Below are 17,408 nucleotides of genomic sequence, written 5' to 3'. Positions count from 1 at the left end.
CTGCCCCCTCGCACCATCAGCCACCTGCTAAGCTGCTGTGCGGCTCTGCTGAACTTCCCTATCACCTGTTGGATTTACTGCAGTAACCTTGCAGCCATCTCCCTGGGTTTCTGATCAGCCACACTGCTCCAGCTCCTGACGTCCTGCCCCAGCTCCTGAGGTACTGCCGCAGCTCCTGAAGCCCTGCTCCAGCTCCTGACACACTGCCCCAGCTCCTGACACACTAGTTCCCTCCTCAGCAAGCATCTCTCTGACAGCTCTACTCCTGACCTGATTCCTCGCACCTTTCCCGGCTGCTTTGCTTCTCTCTCTTCCCTCTTTAGCATCCCTTTGCCTTACTCCATCTTCATCTTTTCTCATTTTCTCTCAAGAGCCTCCTTTTTCTTTTTTGGCTTTCATCTAAGCCTCTTCCGATTAATTCTTCCCCAGTGATTGCATTCATCTAACCATTCAGTCACCCACTGGCTTTCTCTCAGTCCCTCTTGCATATGAAACAGGGCTTGCGGAGATGACAGACTTACAATCAAGGGCCCAGTCAGATGCTTCTGGGTTTAGGCCAACCCTGTCTTCTCAGGTTCCCATCCATGCCAGCACCAAATGCTTTCCCCCTAAATGCTTTTCTAATCCAGTGCTTTTCCACACCAGCTAAAGCCTCCACATCTTCATTCATGACACATTCCAAAGCCCCCAAATTACTCTTTCTATACTGTCTGTTCTATACTGTCTGATACAGCTATACAGATGTTTCTGGAATACACATTTAACCCAGCCTCTTTCTGATTAAATCCTCTAAGGACACCATGCCACTCAAAGTTGAGACTCAGTATGAACAATTTCCAGGTCCCCCATGCCTTGCTCTTACCTTGCCACTAGCCCAGTTGCCTACCATATCCTTGCTAGCTCTGAAGACTTACTGATGTGCAGATATGTCAATAATCCACTACGCAAACCTTGCTCTTCTCCTATTTCTCCTTCATCACCGCTCTCCGTTTACTCATCCTTCACACTCAGGTTGAGCGACAGGCACGCATCACACTTTGGATTGCCTGGCTCCTGATTCTGACTGCTGCTGATGCGTGCCCTGAGAGGCAGCAGTGACACTGCAGTGATGAGTTCTTGCCACTCATATGGGAGACCTGGGTCAAATCCCTGGCTTCTGACTTTGGCCTGGAATAACTGTGGCCATTATGGGCATTTGGGGAGCAGAGGAATTAGCTAATGGGAGTTTGTTTCCGGTCAGTCTCTCAAATACAAGAAATAAATACAATCTAAAAAGTAACTCAGATATTCTCATTTTGGGGAAGGTTTCTTTCACTCTCACGTGCAAGAGCTGAGTGCAAATTGGAGGATGATATCTTATTTATCCAGACCTCCTCAGCACCTGCCACAGAGCTGGTCCCAGGAGGGTTTTCTGAATGAATACAGGTAAGTTGAATAATCGCAGGGCACCATGTACTTATTGGCTGACCATGGGGAAAATGCTGACCTTTCCTATGCCTCAGTCTCCTCACCTATAAAATGGGCATGATGTAAGTAGGCTCGTGGAAAGGACTGAGGCGATATCTATGATGACGACAGAACTCTGAACACCTTGTGCGTGCCCAATGAGGGCCGGCATTTTTCTATGTTATGTTTTAAATAAAAGAATTCCTACATAGTCCACATGATCAACCTCTGCTCAATACTGATCTATATTGCTAACACAGACTTTTGTGTTCTACTCTGTTTAAACAGAAAAGTTTTTGCCTGATCAGTTCTAGAGACTTCCTTCATTTTTAAAGAACTAAGAAGAAAATGCCCAGCTCGTTTCTGCCCCAGGTCCTTGACATTTGCTGAGTTCTTTGCCATCAGAGGATTCCCACCTACCCACCCATGCACATCAGAGCTTTGCAGGCTGACTGCTTCTCCTCACTCAGATCTTGCTCCAATGTCACCTGCCCTGAGAACCTTCGCTGGCCAGCTTGTGTGGAGTAACTCTCCTTCCTCTCCAACATTCTGTTTTATTATCTTCCTAGCACTTTCTGTTTTCTTTTCATCTCCCGCTGTTCAATGTGAAATCCTGATGAACAGGCCCTTTGCACATCATGTTCTAACTGCTTCATACCCAGCACATAGCGGTGACAGAGTGATATCACAATATACACTGGCTGAATTAACCTTTTTCAATTGCTATGGAGGAAAGCCACTGCTGTTAAAAACTGAGTGACTCAGAAGATGGAAGACCTTTCTGATTGTCCCTCGATTTAACCATTATTTACTTCCCAGACCTCTGCAAGCCAGGTACTGAACCAGAAGTGGAGAAAGAGAAGTGAACAAGACCCAACCTAGCCTCGGTTCCCCACCTGGCAGGCAGGACAGACACCCACACAATAGTTGCTGGATACAGAGGGATCCCAATGTCCCCTGGGGTGGGTCTGCAAAAGGCAGCCCACACTGACTGCTGGTTGCCCTTGGTGTTGCTCCCAGAACTCACAGCAGCCGTGGAGACAAGGATGCCTTAGAAACTACTCACCACACTGGTTTTCCACGTGGCTCTGGCCCACTGCACAGGATTCGGCCCAGGGTTCAGGTGTTCCTGGAGACTTTTTAGTCACGTCATAGTCCAGGCCCGAGAGCTGCAGGTGGAACTGCCCCCTGTGGGTGGCCTTCCTGAGTGTGCGGATGGCTTTCCTCAGCCGCTTCTCCGTCCGCTTCACAAAGCAATTCAGACGGCAGGAAACTAGCGAAGTAAGGACAGTGGGGCCAGGAGGAGGTCAGGCCTTGAGGATGCCACCTGGACCAACGAGGATGCATGACCCAACCCCAACCTAAGCCCTCAGTGACCCCTGAATGGGGAGACATGGAAGGGGTGACTGGCAGGTGGGGCAGCATTCAATTTACACGGAAATTTATTGACCAAAATGGTCACTTTGAGGTTTTAGGAAAAACAAAACAGGAGATACTTCAGTGTCTGCACTATTCTGCCCCCACCCCCAAATGATGCAAAGCAAAAGGCAAAGAGATAGGAGCAAGTGGTGAAACCCTGGCACCGTCCTCTGTTTGCAAACCAACCTGTGGCCTCCCGTGGGCTAGTGTCAAGCTCAAACTCAACAGTGAGCAACATTTCCTGAGGGGCGTTGGGCGGGCCACGGGCTGCCGGGACGCGCTGGCCGGAGCGGCATGTAAGATTTGCGTAGCGGAAGCTCTCTGTTACTGAGCTGCGCTTCTCTGCATGAAGAAACACAATGGTCGGGAGCCGAGTCCTGGCACAGCCCTCAGCTACACACACTAAACCAGCAAGCATTTCATGAACACAAGTCCCGAGGGACTCAGCCATCCATTGCCGGCGCCAAGATGGAGCAAGCCCTCAACCTGGCCAGAGTTGCCTCCTTCCTAACTTCAGTTTAGCTCTCGGAAATGCTCTCCATGGGCCACTGCCGGATGCTCACATCTGATGAGCTACAGATGTGAAAGACCCAGGGGCCAGAGGTCGAGTGGAACATGTTTGTGTCCTCATTTCAGAAAGCCAGACTGGGAAGGATGGCGCAGGGGCTGATGCTTCCACTAAGGAATGGGGCCCTGAGGGAAAGAGAAAACAGCCCCAGCTTTCAGGCAAACTGACCTGGAGTAACTCCAGCCTGAAGGCAAGGCCGGAAAGCACATCAGCACTGACGTCTCATTTTTCAAGCACTGGGAGCAACAAACGGCACAAATAATCAGACAACATCATGGGGACATCTTAGAGGGAGAGCGGATGTGTGATGTAAGGTGGGCCTTTGTACATCTCTGTTCCTGACCTTGGCTGTTTCCTCTCTCCCTACAGCTTCCAGCAGACTTAACTAGTGTCCGTGAACCTGAAGCAAACAGAAAGTCCACGAATTACCCTCATGATGTGTCTCTCAATTTGGAATTTTTATTTTATTGAACTGAAGTCCCAGAACATTTCAAAAGGTTCACGGAAGTAAAAACTAAGATTACTTTGGTGTTTAAAAAAAAAAAAAAGGTTTGAAACACAAGCATCATCCTTTCATCATACTCATTTTCCATGAGTTATTGAAAAACCTCATCTTGTCTATATATCACACTCGTCTCTACCATCCCAACGATGTCCAAAGCCACAGGTCATTAGTGGCCAAAGGAAGGAGGCAAACTAATTTCCCTATTCCTCCTCACCAAGATTCATCTTCCCTTTTCAAAAGGCTAACTTAACATAAAACTAAGCAGATGCTCCTTTTGAAAAAATTTCCCTTTCAGCTATCTCTTACCTGTTTTCAAAGAGTGTTCATTCTGATCTGTAGAAAAGCTAAGACACTGTGGAGAATTCCTGTGTGCCTTCACTGCATTTCCCCCAACATCACACTACAAAATCAGCATGCATACAACCTAAGTAAACCGTAGATCACATCCACTTGCAAATTATTGTTCCCACACCTACAACTGAAAAGTGCAAATGCTCACTGTGGAGAATTTGGAAAAACACAGAAAAAAATTAAAATCATTCATCCTCCTCTCACTCAGATATAACAACTAGCAATGAATATGGTGGACTTCCTTTTTGAACAGTTCCCCTGGTTGCTAATTATTCTTTGAAAACATATAAATAGTTCATAAAGATGAGTTAAAAGATTATTTTAGTGCAAAAAAAAAGTTGACATCTGTGCATATGAGGGCCTCTTCAATGCATTCATGAAAAAGGTGTATTATAAGAAACTACAAGGATTTCAAAATTTTTGTACCAAAATAAGCTTCTCTCTTATTTATTATTGCTATTAATTATTATTTATATTTATTTATGAGGGGGCAGAGAAAGACAGCTCCCATTTACTAATCTACCACCCAAATATCCACAAGTCAGGGCTGGGTCAGGCCAAAACAAGAGCCAGGACTCAACTGAGGTGTCCTCTGGGGGTGATAGGAACCCCATTTTATAGCCCTCAGCACTGCCTTGCCAAGGTCTGCATTAGCAGGAAGCTGGAATCAGGAGCTGGAGGCAGTGAGCAAAACCAAGTTCTCAGACAATCTCAACACTAGGCCAAGCCTTCACTCTATAATAGTCTCCTTTTGTTGATCATTTCCTTTGCCTGTATGAAACTGTTTAGTTTAATATAGTTTCTTTTGTTTATTTTGCTTTGACTACCTGTGCTTTGGTAGTTTTTCCAAGTAGTCTTTTCCAATTCCTATAGCTTGGAGACTGTTTCCTTTAGAGGTTTCACGGTGCAGATTCAGGTCCTTGATCTATTTAGAACTGAATTTTGTATAAGGTAAGAGGTGGGAGTCTTGCTTTTTTACCGCTGCAGGCTGCTATCCAATTGTCCCAGCAGCATTTGTTGAAGAGACCAGACTTCTTCCCTGGATTGTTTTTTGTCAAAGATTAGTTGGCTGTACATGTGTGGGCAGTATCCTGATGTTTCTATTCTGTTCCACTGATCTTCTCTGTTTCAGTACCAGGACCAGACTCCCATCAAAAGAGGAGTAGATAGTACGTCTTCTCCATGGAATACTATTCAGCCATTAAAAAGAATGAGATTCTACCATTTGCAACCAAATGGTCCCAACTAGAGACCATTACACTCAGTGAAATCAGTCAATCTGAAAAGGACAAATATTTTATGTTCTCTGATATAAGACAACCTTAATGCAAAATACAAGATCAATAGCCCTTCCAACAGTTTTTGCTGCAACTCATTGGCTTTGATATTTTGTTTATTTTCATTTCTTCAAAATAATTTCTTATTAAATTCTTCACTGACTCAGGTCAAACAGTAGCATCATTTTCTCCAAGGTTTTTAAATTTTCTTTTTCATTTCTTCATCAACACATTGGTCATTCAGTAGCATGTTATTCAATTTCATGGTGTTGTAAATTTTTTAACTTCAATCCTGTTATTGATTTTGTTTTATGGCTTTTCATTTAAGGGGATGTGTAATAGAGATTATCATATCCAGATGTGAGGATACAATGCAGTTTGCATCTCCACTTTAAAATCAAAGATAGACTCCCAATGAAACTGTTAACTGTATCTTGACAATAGGATGCTGGACTCTCTGTCCATACCTGCAATGTCAGGACACACTTAAATAGCATAATGACTGGGCCCAGCACAATAGCATAGTGGTTAAAGTCCTCGCTTTGAACACACCAAGATCCCATATGGCGCTGGTTCTAATCCCAGCAGCTCCACTTCCCATCCAGCTCCCTGCCTGTGGCCTGGGAAAGCAGTCGAGGTGCAGTTGGGATGCTGCACCTGCATGGAAGACCTGGAAAGAAGTTCTGGCTCCTGGCTTAGGACTGGTGCAGCACCAGCTATTGCGGCCACTTGGGGCGTGTCATCGGATGGAAGGTCTTCTTCTCGGTCTCTCCTCCTCTCTGTATATCTGCCTTTCCAATAAAAATAAATTTTAAAAAATCATAATGACTGCTTATGAAGAACTATTCTATTGTAATAATATAGGGGAAAATGGTTGGGGGGTGGAATTTGGGGAGTGGGTAAGGGAAATCCCAGAGCCTAGGGAACTGTATCATAAAGTAGAAAACAAATGAAAAAAAACAATCTTTTATTTCACTTGCTCATGAACTCGCTGAATACCCTCACAAGTTAATAGTTGCAGTACATTTATCCTGGTTACTTAAAATAAGTAGTTCCTGCTCTGCTTCGTGCTAATGCATTCTGGAGGTAGCATGTGATGACTCCAGTGTATGCATCTTCGCTACCCACACAGGAGATCAGAGTGAGTTCCTGGCTCCTGATTTCAGCCTGACCCAGCCCCAGCTCTGGTGGGTATGTGGGGAGTGAACCAGTAGATGCAAGATCTCTCCCTCTTTGTCTGTTGGTCTGTTTCTCTGTCCCTGCTTTTCAAACTAAAGTTTTAAATGCAATCAAAAGCAACTAGCATGATTTTTCTATTTATTCATTTGAATGTAGATTCAAGAGAGAAGTTTCTCTAATGTATGAGTCTTGACTGTGTGTTTTGGATCCACAGAAATATCCTATAAAGTCACACTGGACATATGAACTGGGAAAGAAAGAGGAGTGGCAGTTTCTCTCCTTCTGCTGAGGCTCGCACTACCTGGATGGCTCTTGTTCTGCTGATGCCAATAGTCTCCCTGCATCCCAAAGCCAGACCCTGCCAGAAAGCTCAATGTGACACCCTTGTTCATCAAAGACATCCCTTACCAGCCAAGCCACTTTGTAATTCTTCCCTTTCGTTTTAAGAGAACTCCAACATCTAGAAACTTTAAGCCAATACGTTCACAAATTGTTAATTTATTATGAGCCCTTCCCGATTCCTGAGGCCTCACAGGCTTGCCCAGGGCTTCGTGACCTGTACCTGCCTGACGCAGGAGGCTCTGATGCCTAACCCCTGGCTACCCAGTGGTACTAGAGCAGGCACTGACAGCCCCTTGAGATTCTGAGTGGCTCCATCCCACCTGAAGAGCTCTCAAGGAAGTTGGACAACATGTGGCCTTCCCATGCCCTCCGGCTGAGCCTCACAGTCCCCTATCCCAACACACAGGCCAGCTCCCTGCGACAACCATCCAACTCCATACCTGGTAGTGCCGGTTGCAGACCCTCAGGAACCAGCTCAGCCTTTTTCAAACTACACTTGCCTTCCTTTAGCTTAAATGTTACACTTGTCCTGATGGTGGCGACATCTTCAGAAAGAAATAAGTGAAAGACGTTACCTTCAGGGGCATAGGTGGGTGACAGCGAGCCACCTGCTGGCTGGGTCCCACCACTATTCACCCTGAGCCCCTTCTCTGCCTGAGACCAGGAGAGTTTTAGATCCAGAGTGCCCATTACCCGGGACACCAGCAGCCTCCTCTGCATCATACCCAGGCCCTCATGAGAGAAGCAAGTCCCCTGTTCAAACAGCACAAAGAAAGGGCCCCCAGACAGCCTCAACAGGAAGACAACAGATGAAACTACGTTTGTGCCTTCGTAAGCAAGAAGGTCAGCATAATTCCCCAGTCCAGATGGGGACAGGACTGTCGCAGGAGCTGGCAAGGGTGCATACAGAACCTCCTGGCCAGACAAGACGGAGGTCACCACTCCAGACCAACATGGTGCCCACTGGGCATGGACGGGCTGGCCAGGCCCCCACCCCCGTGAGGGCTGGTGGGCAGAGTTCTGTCCTCCACTTGGTGTTCATAGACTTGGATTCCAATTCTAGCTCTCTAACTTACATTGAGAACCTGGGCAAGCTAGTCAATCTCTCTAAACCTCAGCTTCCCCATCTGTAAAGAAAGCATCACCACGGCACCTACCTAACCAGGCTGTTGGGAGGATTGAATTAAATAATGCAAAAATAAAAATAAAAAAGTCTATTCAACCAACTGCCTGGGATACAATAAGAACTGTCAGAGTAACTGTCAAAAAAAAAAAAAAAAGAGTAACTGTTAGCTATTGACTTGCTCATTCTTGGGGTGGCCTATGTCACCCATGAACCATTACATAGAGATCTGGTGACAAAGACCAAAACATCTGCTCTGGCAAGAGGGCAGGGAAGGGCAGTGCTCTGGACCCAGACTGCCTGGCCTCAGCTTCCGGCTCCTGCCATCTGGCTCTTCTGGGCTGCCCGGGGTAAGTCACATCACCTGTCTCTACCCTCAGCCCCCAGGCTCTTGCTACAGTAAAGGAGGATGACACTGGCAGAGGAGACACAGCAGGGGGCTGTAGTATGGGTAAAATCAGCTAATACCCAGAATACCTGGGGGGCTGTCACGTTTCACCACCCATGGATGCAAGTGAGCTGCTACTGTCTTGGGTCTCAGGCTTTGCTCATTTGGGTAACACAGGCACCCACACGTCCTGCAGCCATCATCCTGTTCTCATGGCACAGTGACAAAGGGTCTACCGTTGGGGAGAATGGGGCCTCCTGAGACCTCTGGAGTTCCTCCTTAGTCTTTTGATAAAGTAAGGTGGGCTTGGGTCCCTTTCTCAGCACACAATCCCTGTCCTCCATGTTCTGTCCATGCCAACCTTCGTCAGTGCTATGTGCTCCAGGCACATTCCTTGCTGGGGCTTGGAAGTGCTTGGAGCCAGGGAGACTTGCATCTGCTCACGTCAGAGCTCTAAGGGCTTCTGACCCATTGAGGTCAAACACACGCTTCCCAGCATACAGTGTACACCAAGTTTTGGTATCAGGTGGAGTCAGGTTTCAGGCTCTGAAGCTGCAGGCAGGAATACCCAGTAACATGCTCATAGCATGGAGAGGAAGAAAAATTAAAAACCAAGCCAGTGCCCAAGGTCAGCAACCCATGGACGCAGCCCAGTGGACGTAGCAGGCCCCAGAGAGAACACACAGATATGGTCATTACCCCCAAAGGCAGAGTCATTTGGTTTTTGTTGTTTGCTCCTGAGAGGATAGGGAGAGCCGCAGGCAACAGAGTAGGCTTCTTGCAGTCCTAGCAGACAGAACACGGGTTGTCAGCCATGGAAGCAGCAGCAGCAGCAGCTTGGGTCTCCCCCACCCTCACTCTACACGAACCACCAGGAAAATGTCTAGTGCATGGGCCTCTGGGGTCCAGCAGGCATCTGGTCCAGGTCCTGGAATTACTTGGAGGGCAGCTGGACCCCGAGGCCAGGCAGGCCTGACCCTGGCTGAGGACCTGCCCTGGGTTCTGGGCCCCACTCACCTGAAGAGAGGTGAATGCCAGAGTGACATCGGAGGAAGCACCTGTCTCCACCACTCTTAGTGCAACGCAGAGACACTGGGGGTGATACACTAGTGCGCAGGAGCCCCTGCACTTCTGCACAGGATAAAACACACACACACACTTACAGAGAAGGGCATTTCCTCCAAGCACAGGACCAAGGGTGGATGGCACAGCCCACACACCAAAGACCTCGGGGAAGGAAGGGTGAGCTGGTGCCTAGCACAGAACCCTGACATCAGGCCTCACGTCCCCCACCAAGGTCAAGCAGCCCAGGAAAGGCCAGTTTTCCATGCAGGAAAACAGAAGTTCCAACATACGCAGGAGCAGAGAGAGATGCCCAAGAGCCTGCCAAGTATCTCCTGTTTTTGAGCTCTTTAAAGAACAGGGTGCTGCTGCCCAAGGGAGCACAGGTGGGTGGAAGGAGCTGCAGCATGCGCACACATGGGCCCAGGGCGCAGGCGCCACCAGCCGTGCCCCTTACCCACACAGTCTTTCTTGTTCCAGTGAAGCTTGTACCCCGGGTGACACTGGCACTCGTAGCTGCCGGGTGTGTTCACACAGACCTGCTCGCAGCCTCCATTGTTGATGCTGCATTCATCGGTATCTGTGGAACAAAAAACAGGCCTCTGTCACATAGCATCCCAGCCACTCACTGGCCCCAGCTCTCCCCTTGAGCAAGGAGCAGCAGGTTGTCAGCTGGTGCAAACTCACCAAACAAGTGGCAGGTGCTGCCTGCCTTCAGGACTTACGCTGGGTACCTCCTGGCCCCACATCCCCCTAGATAGATTTGCTTGCTAGGGCAATCCAAAAATCAAAGTACTGTCTTGACCTCGGAAAGGACCTCACTGTGCTTTCCCAGGGTCACTCTCAGACCTTGCACAGGCTTCTCATGCAAACAGCATCATCCTCCTGGCCACAATCCAGGGAAGTGTGCAGTCAGGACCTGCTGCTGACCTGAAGGCTGGGTGGCACGAATGAGGTACAGGTAAGGAAGTGGTTCACCTCTGACCAAGGCCAGACATGCAGACCTACTTGGCATCCATTCCTGTTAGACTGTGGTGAGTCTGCAAGAATGGGTTGAAAGAGAGGTGGGGTCTGGTGCAATAGTTTAGTAGCTAAATCATCACTTGCATGCACTGGGGTTCCATATGGGTGCCGGTTCGTGTCCTGGCTGCTCCACTTCCCATCTAGCTCCCTGCTTGTGGTCTGGGAAAGCAGTAGAGGACGACCCAAGGCCTTGGGACCCTGCACCCATGTGGGAGACCTGGAAGAAGCTCCTGGCTCCTGACTTTGGCTCAGCTCAGCTCTAACCATTGTGGCTACTTGGGGAGTGAACCAGTGGACAGAGATCTTTCTGTTTCTCCTTCTCTCTGTAAATATGATTTTCCAATAAAAATAAATAAGTCTAAAGAAATAAAGGAAGGAAGGATGAAAGGAAGACAGTGAGGAAGGATGGGAAGGGGGAGGGAGGGAGAAAGGAAAGGAAGGAAGGAGAGGAGAAAGCAGTGGCCTCCCGTATCAGGGTACCTGGGTTTGAGGTCCCTGCTCTGTTTCAATTCCAGCTTCCTCCAAAGCACATCCTGTGGAGTAGCAGGTCATGGTCCAAACATCTTAGTCCTTCCTACACCATAAGGGAGTCCTAGACGGAATTCCAGGCTCCTGGATTCAGGCTGGCCCAGCTCTGACTAGTGTGGCCATTTTGGGGTTGAACCACAACTCTGTCTTTTTCCTTCTCTCTTCTTCTCAAATAAATAAAATTAAGTTAATTTTAGAAAGCAGAGGGAGACAACATTGTCTGTAGCAAATCCCAACTCTCCACTCTTCCTAAACACAGGATGTGGGACTGGACAGGAAGTCTATCTGCCAGGGTTCCTCAAGTCGGACAAACCCTCTACACCTCCTTGAGGCCCTGGATTTTCAGGGTTGGACTCAGTCTGTGTTCTCAAAGACTGCAGGGGCATCTGATGACCAGGAGTGTGGAAGGGGAGACAGTTGGCATCACATCTGATGGATGCCAGGGCCTGCCTGACCATAAGGCTCTGAGACATGAGAACATGTTTCTAAATGTGTACAGAACAGAGAGATTAACCCTGTGGTTCCACTTCCAGCTCCAAGACCCAAGTATGGGGCTCTGACCAGGGCTTCACAGCAATTCCTATGCATCGTGGGGCTGTAGGATCAGCTGGGGCCATGCCAAGCCTCTCCGAGGACAGCAACTGTACATTCTGCTGAGTGCCAGTGGATGAGGTGCCAGCTCAGGAGACTCTCTCAACTCTGAATACCACCCCAGGAGATACAACATAAAGGGCTCAGCTCCTTGCCCTGTCTCATGGCACAGTAGGTGTGTTCCAGGGCTGGAGGCGGACAGACCATCTTCAGCAGCTGCTCTCCTGACACCCCGTTGCATAGGCACCCAAGGGCTCAGGACCTGCTCCACCATCCACCTGCTCCCTTCAGAGGGGCGGCCTGCTCACCTCCACAGTGGGTAAAGCCATACAAGGTGTACCCTTGGTTGCAAGCACAAGCAAATGTGCCAGGGTAGTTGATGCAGCTGTGGTCACAGGTCCTGTCCAAAGAGCACTCGTCCACGTCTGAAATTGTCAAAGGAAGAGGACAGTTGAAACAAACAGGCCTGGATGCTCAGGAAGAGAAGGTTCAGCATTAACACCAGCTGCTGGCCACCAACCAAAACACCACCCACAGGGTGAGAGAGGAGCCATTCTCCTTGCCACGCTGAGTACAGTACACTCAGTGCCAAGGCTCAGATTGCCAAATTCTGTTGCAAACTGCACTTTGCCTCAAAACTCAATTGGTCTTTCTCATTCTTGCTTATTTGCAGGGATGAGGAATTTAAACTACCTCAATGATGCCAACATTTGGCCTGGCAGTTAATATTCCAGGATACAGTTGGCTGTATCCTACACTTGAAAGGCCTGAGTTCCATACCTACCTTGACTCCTTACCTCGGTTTCCTACTAATGCAGATCCTGGGATGCAGCAGCAATAATGCATCAACCAACTAACTGGCTCCTGCCACTCACAAGGGAGATCTGAACTGAGTTCTGAGCTCCTGAAACTGCCTCCTGGCTACTGGGGGATTTGGGCAGTGAACCAGCAGGGGAGGGTGCTCGCTCACACTCTCTAGCTTGCTCTCTGTCTCTCAAATAAATAAATAAAATTTTTTACAAAACCTAAATGAAGTAAAATGAGATAACATATTTACAAAGGGCATCATAAAACCTATTTTAAAAAGTAATGCCAGGTGCCCCAGCAGCTGTGGCATAGCATGGAAGTCATCGCCTGCCATGCCAGCAAGCCTCATGGGTGCAGGTTCAAGTCCTGGATGCTCCACTGCCAATCTAGCTCCCTGCTAATGCTCCTGGGGAAGCAATGGAAGGTGGTCCAAGTCCTTGGTCTTCTGAACCCACGTGGAAGTCCTGGATAAAGATCCTGGATCTTGGCTTCATGCTGGGCCAGCCCCAACTGTTGGGGCCATTTGGGGAATGAACTAGCAAATGGAAGAGCTAGTTTCTCTCTCTCTCTCTCTCTCTTCCTAGCTCTTTCAAACAAATTAATCAATCTTCAAAATTGCTCATGTACTCATACACATATATTACCAAGTATGTTACTCTTGGTAAAACAGCAATATTTATAAGCTATGGAAAACTGAAAGGCAAAAACACTTAGGTTGGAGTTAAATTTGCTTCCTATCACTTTCTGATCATTCCAAAATTAGTCTTTTGGCCCTATTGGGCCAGAAGAGTTTTGGCCTCTGCAAAGAAACAATGTGTTAACATACATGTCCTTGGTCATTTTCTACCATGAACATAGGGATTCAGTGACAAAGCTTTAGACTGGGTCCTCTGGACCAGCATCGTGGTTTTGTTCCTCTCCTGTGGCTTCATGTGTCCCCCTCTTCCTGGTTCTGTGTGGACACATTCTCGGCTATAGCTAGGATCAAGCAACCCTGCCTCAGGAGGCTACCTTTGTCCATCTGGTCACCTTGTTGTCCCTGTTCTGGCCCTCACAGCTTTCCTGCGGACTAGAATTCCATAGTTTTCACTCACTGAGCTCTTAGGGAAGGCTCTAACGCAGGTCTCCAGACAGAACCAGGCCAGGGCGGCACTCTGCCGCAGCCAGCTAGCCCACTGCCAGACCACTTTTTCAACACTGGTTGTGCCATGAGAAACTGCATTAACAAAAAGCAAACATTTGGGTGGAATGCGAAGAATGAAGAAGTGCAATTAAAAAAGGGCAAATTCTTGCAAAACCTCTTCATCCCCAGCTTTTCCCAGAAATCCTGGCGATGTCTTCAGTAAATTTGCTCTGTGCAAATATTTGTTCTCCCAAGACTGATCAGTGAAAAAGAAGAAAAAATCAGCTTCTTTCCTGGTAATTGATGCCATTCTATGAAATCTGTTTTTAATATTAGCCAGCCATGGAGAAAGTGGACTTATTCGGTAGCTGGCTTTGGCGGTTCGCTCAGGGCTTTTGCTTTGCCAAAAATAATGAGATCACTTTTCTAATTCCTTTTTAATGTGTTTACACAGCTTAGGCAGGATTGCTTGTCCTATACATTAGGAAACATTATGTGTAACGGCAAATTGGTCTTCCAAGTCAAACTGTGGCAAACCACACAATCATCCTCCAGCAGAACTCACAAGATCTAAAGGAGAATATACATGAATTGTATGTGAAGAATAAAAAAAGAAACAACTCCCACTGAGAGGCTGAAAAGAGGTAATGCTTCATCCTTCTTATCTGCAGTGAAATCAGATGGTGTGTTCTGATGTTGATTCAGTCCTGAGATTTCTAAAAGCCCTTATTCCCAGAAATGGAGCAAGGGTCTTGACTGTGGATCCACTCCAGCTTTTTTGCTAGGAAGACCCGTCCACAGATTTCTGCCACCACCTTTTGTTATAGACTTTGTACCATCAGAAAAAATTGCAGGAGAGAAAAAGTGTTTGTAGCTTCTCCCCTGCCCCCAGAAGACAAGGCTGTCTTGTCTCTGTATTGCTTTCTGACTGTGAGCTCTGCAATAATCACACTGGACATGTGCTTCAAAGTGTTTGCTAACTGCTAGCAGCTCTATTTCTGCCCACCAGCCTGAAGGAGCATCAGTGTGTGCAACCTATAGAGGTGGCACCCCAGGCTGGAGGCTGGGTTGGGCACTCCCTCAAGGAGCCCAGCAAGCCAGTCCCTGCTGGGAACTGGCTGCTTCCCCTCTGATTTCCTCTGCTGCACCATGTGAGCCACCGTGCTGTGCAGCCATGTTCTCAGCACATACCTTGGCAAGACTTCTCATCTGTTAATAATTTAAACCCTTTCTTGCAGCCGCAGTCGAAACTGCCCACGGTGTTTCTGCAGAAATGATCACAGCCCCCGTTGTGGGTCTGACACTCATCAATATCTGTAAGAGGCAAGCATAGGCAAATTAGAGCACAGCGGCCACCTGTTCCCCTTCACGCCCCCGCAAGCCCCTCAGGTGCTGTTGTGCTGTTCATGAGGCCCTAAAATACACACAGGTCAGTAACAGCACTGCTGTTGATGGGAGTCTCCCACCTTTTCCTGCTTAACCCAGATGGTCTTGAAGGACAAGTGCCTGGCCCCCCTGGTGATGGAGAATGCCCTTGACTTGCACCAAGGAAGCAAACTCTGGCACTGTCTGGTCCTAATCCTGGTATTGCTCTCCCAAGATAATGTGGTTCCCTGTAGTGTGTTTTCTATGCTAGCTTAATGATTAAAGGTCAAGGGATTAGAGCATTCAGGATTTTTTTTTTTTTTTTTTTTGGTGAGTTACACAATGATCAAATAGCTTCAATGCTTTTAAACGATTCCTGATACTCAGTCTTATCTTCTCTCAGTTTCATCTGGTAACAGGCTATCTCATTTTTATCATGCTAAAGAACCAATCCTTTGTACTCTCACCCTGAAACACTAGCAGTCGCTGGGATCTCTCTTCATCAGTAAGACTTAATGGTACAGTTATTCATTAAGTTTTCCAGATAATGATCTTAGCTGTTATTTACATAATAATCTCTAGGCTATTATTTATGATTTGTTGATATTATCTGCTGCAAATGAACACTCCTTGAACTGCCTTTTTCCAACAAAGCCCACTGTCTGAAATGAATTAGTTGATGCTTGCAGAGAGAGGCTGACCTCTTCCATAGTTAGTGTAATTAAGCTGGATCTAATTGAGCTTACTCAACGATAACCGTCCACTGGTCCCGGGAGGGAATCATGAGCAAATCCAGAGTGACTCAGCAAGCGTGTGGAGGGGCCTCGATCCCTTTAGCCCCCGTAGCATGGGGCTGCCCCCTCCCCACAAGGCAGGGTACCCAGCCTCCCTGGAGAGGTGAAGGCTACCTTTACAAGTCTTCCCATCCAGCTGCAGAGTGAAGCCAACAGGACAGCTACAGTGAACACCTGTTGAAGTGTCCTTGCAGGTGCGATCACAGCCTCCGTTGTTGACAGCACAAGTTTCTGACAGGGAGGTAAGGAGAAAGGCAGTTAGCTTCTTAGAGAAACACTGATACTGTTGTTAATATTTGACAAAGTGCTGCAAAGCCAAGGAACACAATGGGGTGCTCATAGCCACACCCTGAGTCTCTGCTACCTGCAGGTGAGCTAGAGGGAGGACAGGTGTGGTGCTTCTCACCCATCTATGAGTTTTGTTTCCCGAGGCAGCTGGTCTGGATGACCAGAAGGGCCAAGGTGTCACCCAGCCTGCAGAGCCATTTCCTGGTGTTGGTGGATTTCAGACAGCAGCTGCGCAGACAGCCACCTGCTGATGGTGACCACACCCTGCAGGCGTGTGAGTGCAAGTCCTTAGACATGAGCCTTCTTTCAATCTAAGCAAGTCAGGGTAAGCATCGCACATCCCCAGGATTCCCTGGTTGCAGACTAATGATGCCATCCTTACAGCTGCGAATCTACCCAGGTGAGATGCCTACCCTCCCGAGAGGAGGAAGCCCTATCAGAACTACATGAAAGATCTGCCATACCTATCAACCCTCAACCCTGGTGACAAGGCACCCTGAGGAATCGGCCTTCCCAGGCTACAGGGCCTACAGTTACCAACAGACGAGTGTTACTCAACATCACTTGATATATTAGCATCTAGGCATCTGGATTTTACTTTCATAGCTGTCTCATTTTAAAGTTGGGAGGAACAAGCTTAGGTTTCCTCTCAAAACCTCCCCAAAGTGAGAGTGGGTGGACTCATTAAAACATTTTAAATCTTATGGACAGAGAAACTGGAACAAAACAGTAGAGGAAAGATGTGTAATATTCTGTTGTGGCTGACAACAGGAGGGGTGCTCCAGGTGGCAGGCTCATGGGAGTCCCCGAACCCAGATAGGCCTAGGAACTGCAGGGACCAGGGGCCTGAGCAGCTGATATGAGGATGGGATTAAAACAGTGAGACGGCTTGAGGGTCAGTGGGAGAAACAAATTCCAGGCTTCTCCAGGATCCCAACAGCCATGTAGCCGCCTTGGACACACCCACTGGCACAGCTGGACCCACGAGGCACCAGGAGCAGCAGAGGAGGAGAAGCAGGTGCAGTCCAGGCCCTCAGAGCAAGATGTGAGCGCCACATCTTCTGCTCTAAAGGCAGGACACAGAAGGATTCCTCTCCAGCTAAACCAAGTGGCAAGACCTCCAGGGACTGTTACTTGAGGCTGTCCAAGTGAATTGGTTGAGTCACCATTCTGTCAACCAAACAGGAAGTCCCCCACTCCCCCCAGAGGATCGCACATCCCCCAGCGTT

General features: G+C 48.0%; 1 protein-coding gene across 4 annotated transcripts in view; it reads right to left on the bottom strand.

Annotated features, from left to right (window-relative positions):
- SCUBE2 (signal peptide, CUB domain and EGF like domain containing 2) overlaps positions 1 to 17,408 on the bottom strand; it is a 63,631-nt gene that overhangs the window by 17,935 nt on the left and 28,288 nt on the right. For 2 of the 4 annotated variants that reach the window (XM_040988958.1, XM_040988956.1), the window contains exons 8-16: positions 16,006 to 16,122; positions 14,924 to 15,046; positions 12,111 to 12,227; positions 10,118 to 10,240; positions 9,616 to 9,729; positions 9,298 to 9,384; positions 7,528 to 7,632; positions 3,052 to 3,207; positions 2,513 to 2,719 (exon numbers count right to left, since the gene is read on the bottom strand). In XM_040988958.1, coding sequence (XP_040844892.1) covers positions 2,513 to 2,719; positions 3,052 to 3,207; positions 7,528 to 7,632; positions 9,298 to 9,384; positions 9,616 to 9,729; positions 10,118 to 10,240; positions 12,111 to 12,227; positions 14,924 to 15,046; positions 16,006 to 16,122 — 1,149 coding nt within the window. The remainder of the gene's footprint in view (positions 1 to 2,512; positions 2,720 to 3,051; positions 3,208 to 7,527; positions 7,633 to 9,297; positions 9,385 to 9,615; positions 9,730 to 10,117; positions 10,241 to 12,110; positions 12,228 to 14,923; positions 15,047 to 16,005; positions 16,123 to 17,408) is intronic. The other 2 variants (XM_040988957.1, XM_040988959.1) reach the window with 2 other exon arrangements.

This window comes from Ochotona curzoniae, unplaced genomic scaffold, assembly GCF_017591425.1.
Source record: "Ochotona curzoniae isolate NIBS_2020 unplaced genomic scaffold, NIBS_Ocur_1.0 contig_517, whole genome shotgun sequence".
NCBI classification, from domain to species: domain Eukaryota; kingdom Metazoa; phylum Chordata; class Mammalia; order Lagomorpha; family Ochotonidae; genus Ochotona; species Ochotona curzoniae.
Note: the sequence above shows the minus strand (reverse complement) of the source record. Positions and strands in the feature narration are given on the sequence as shown.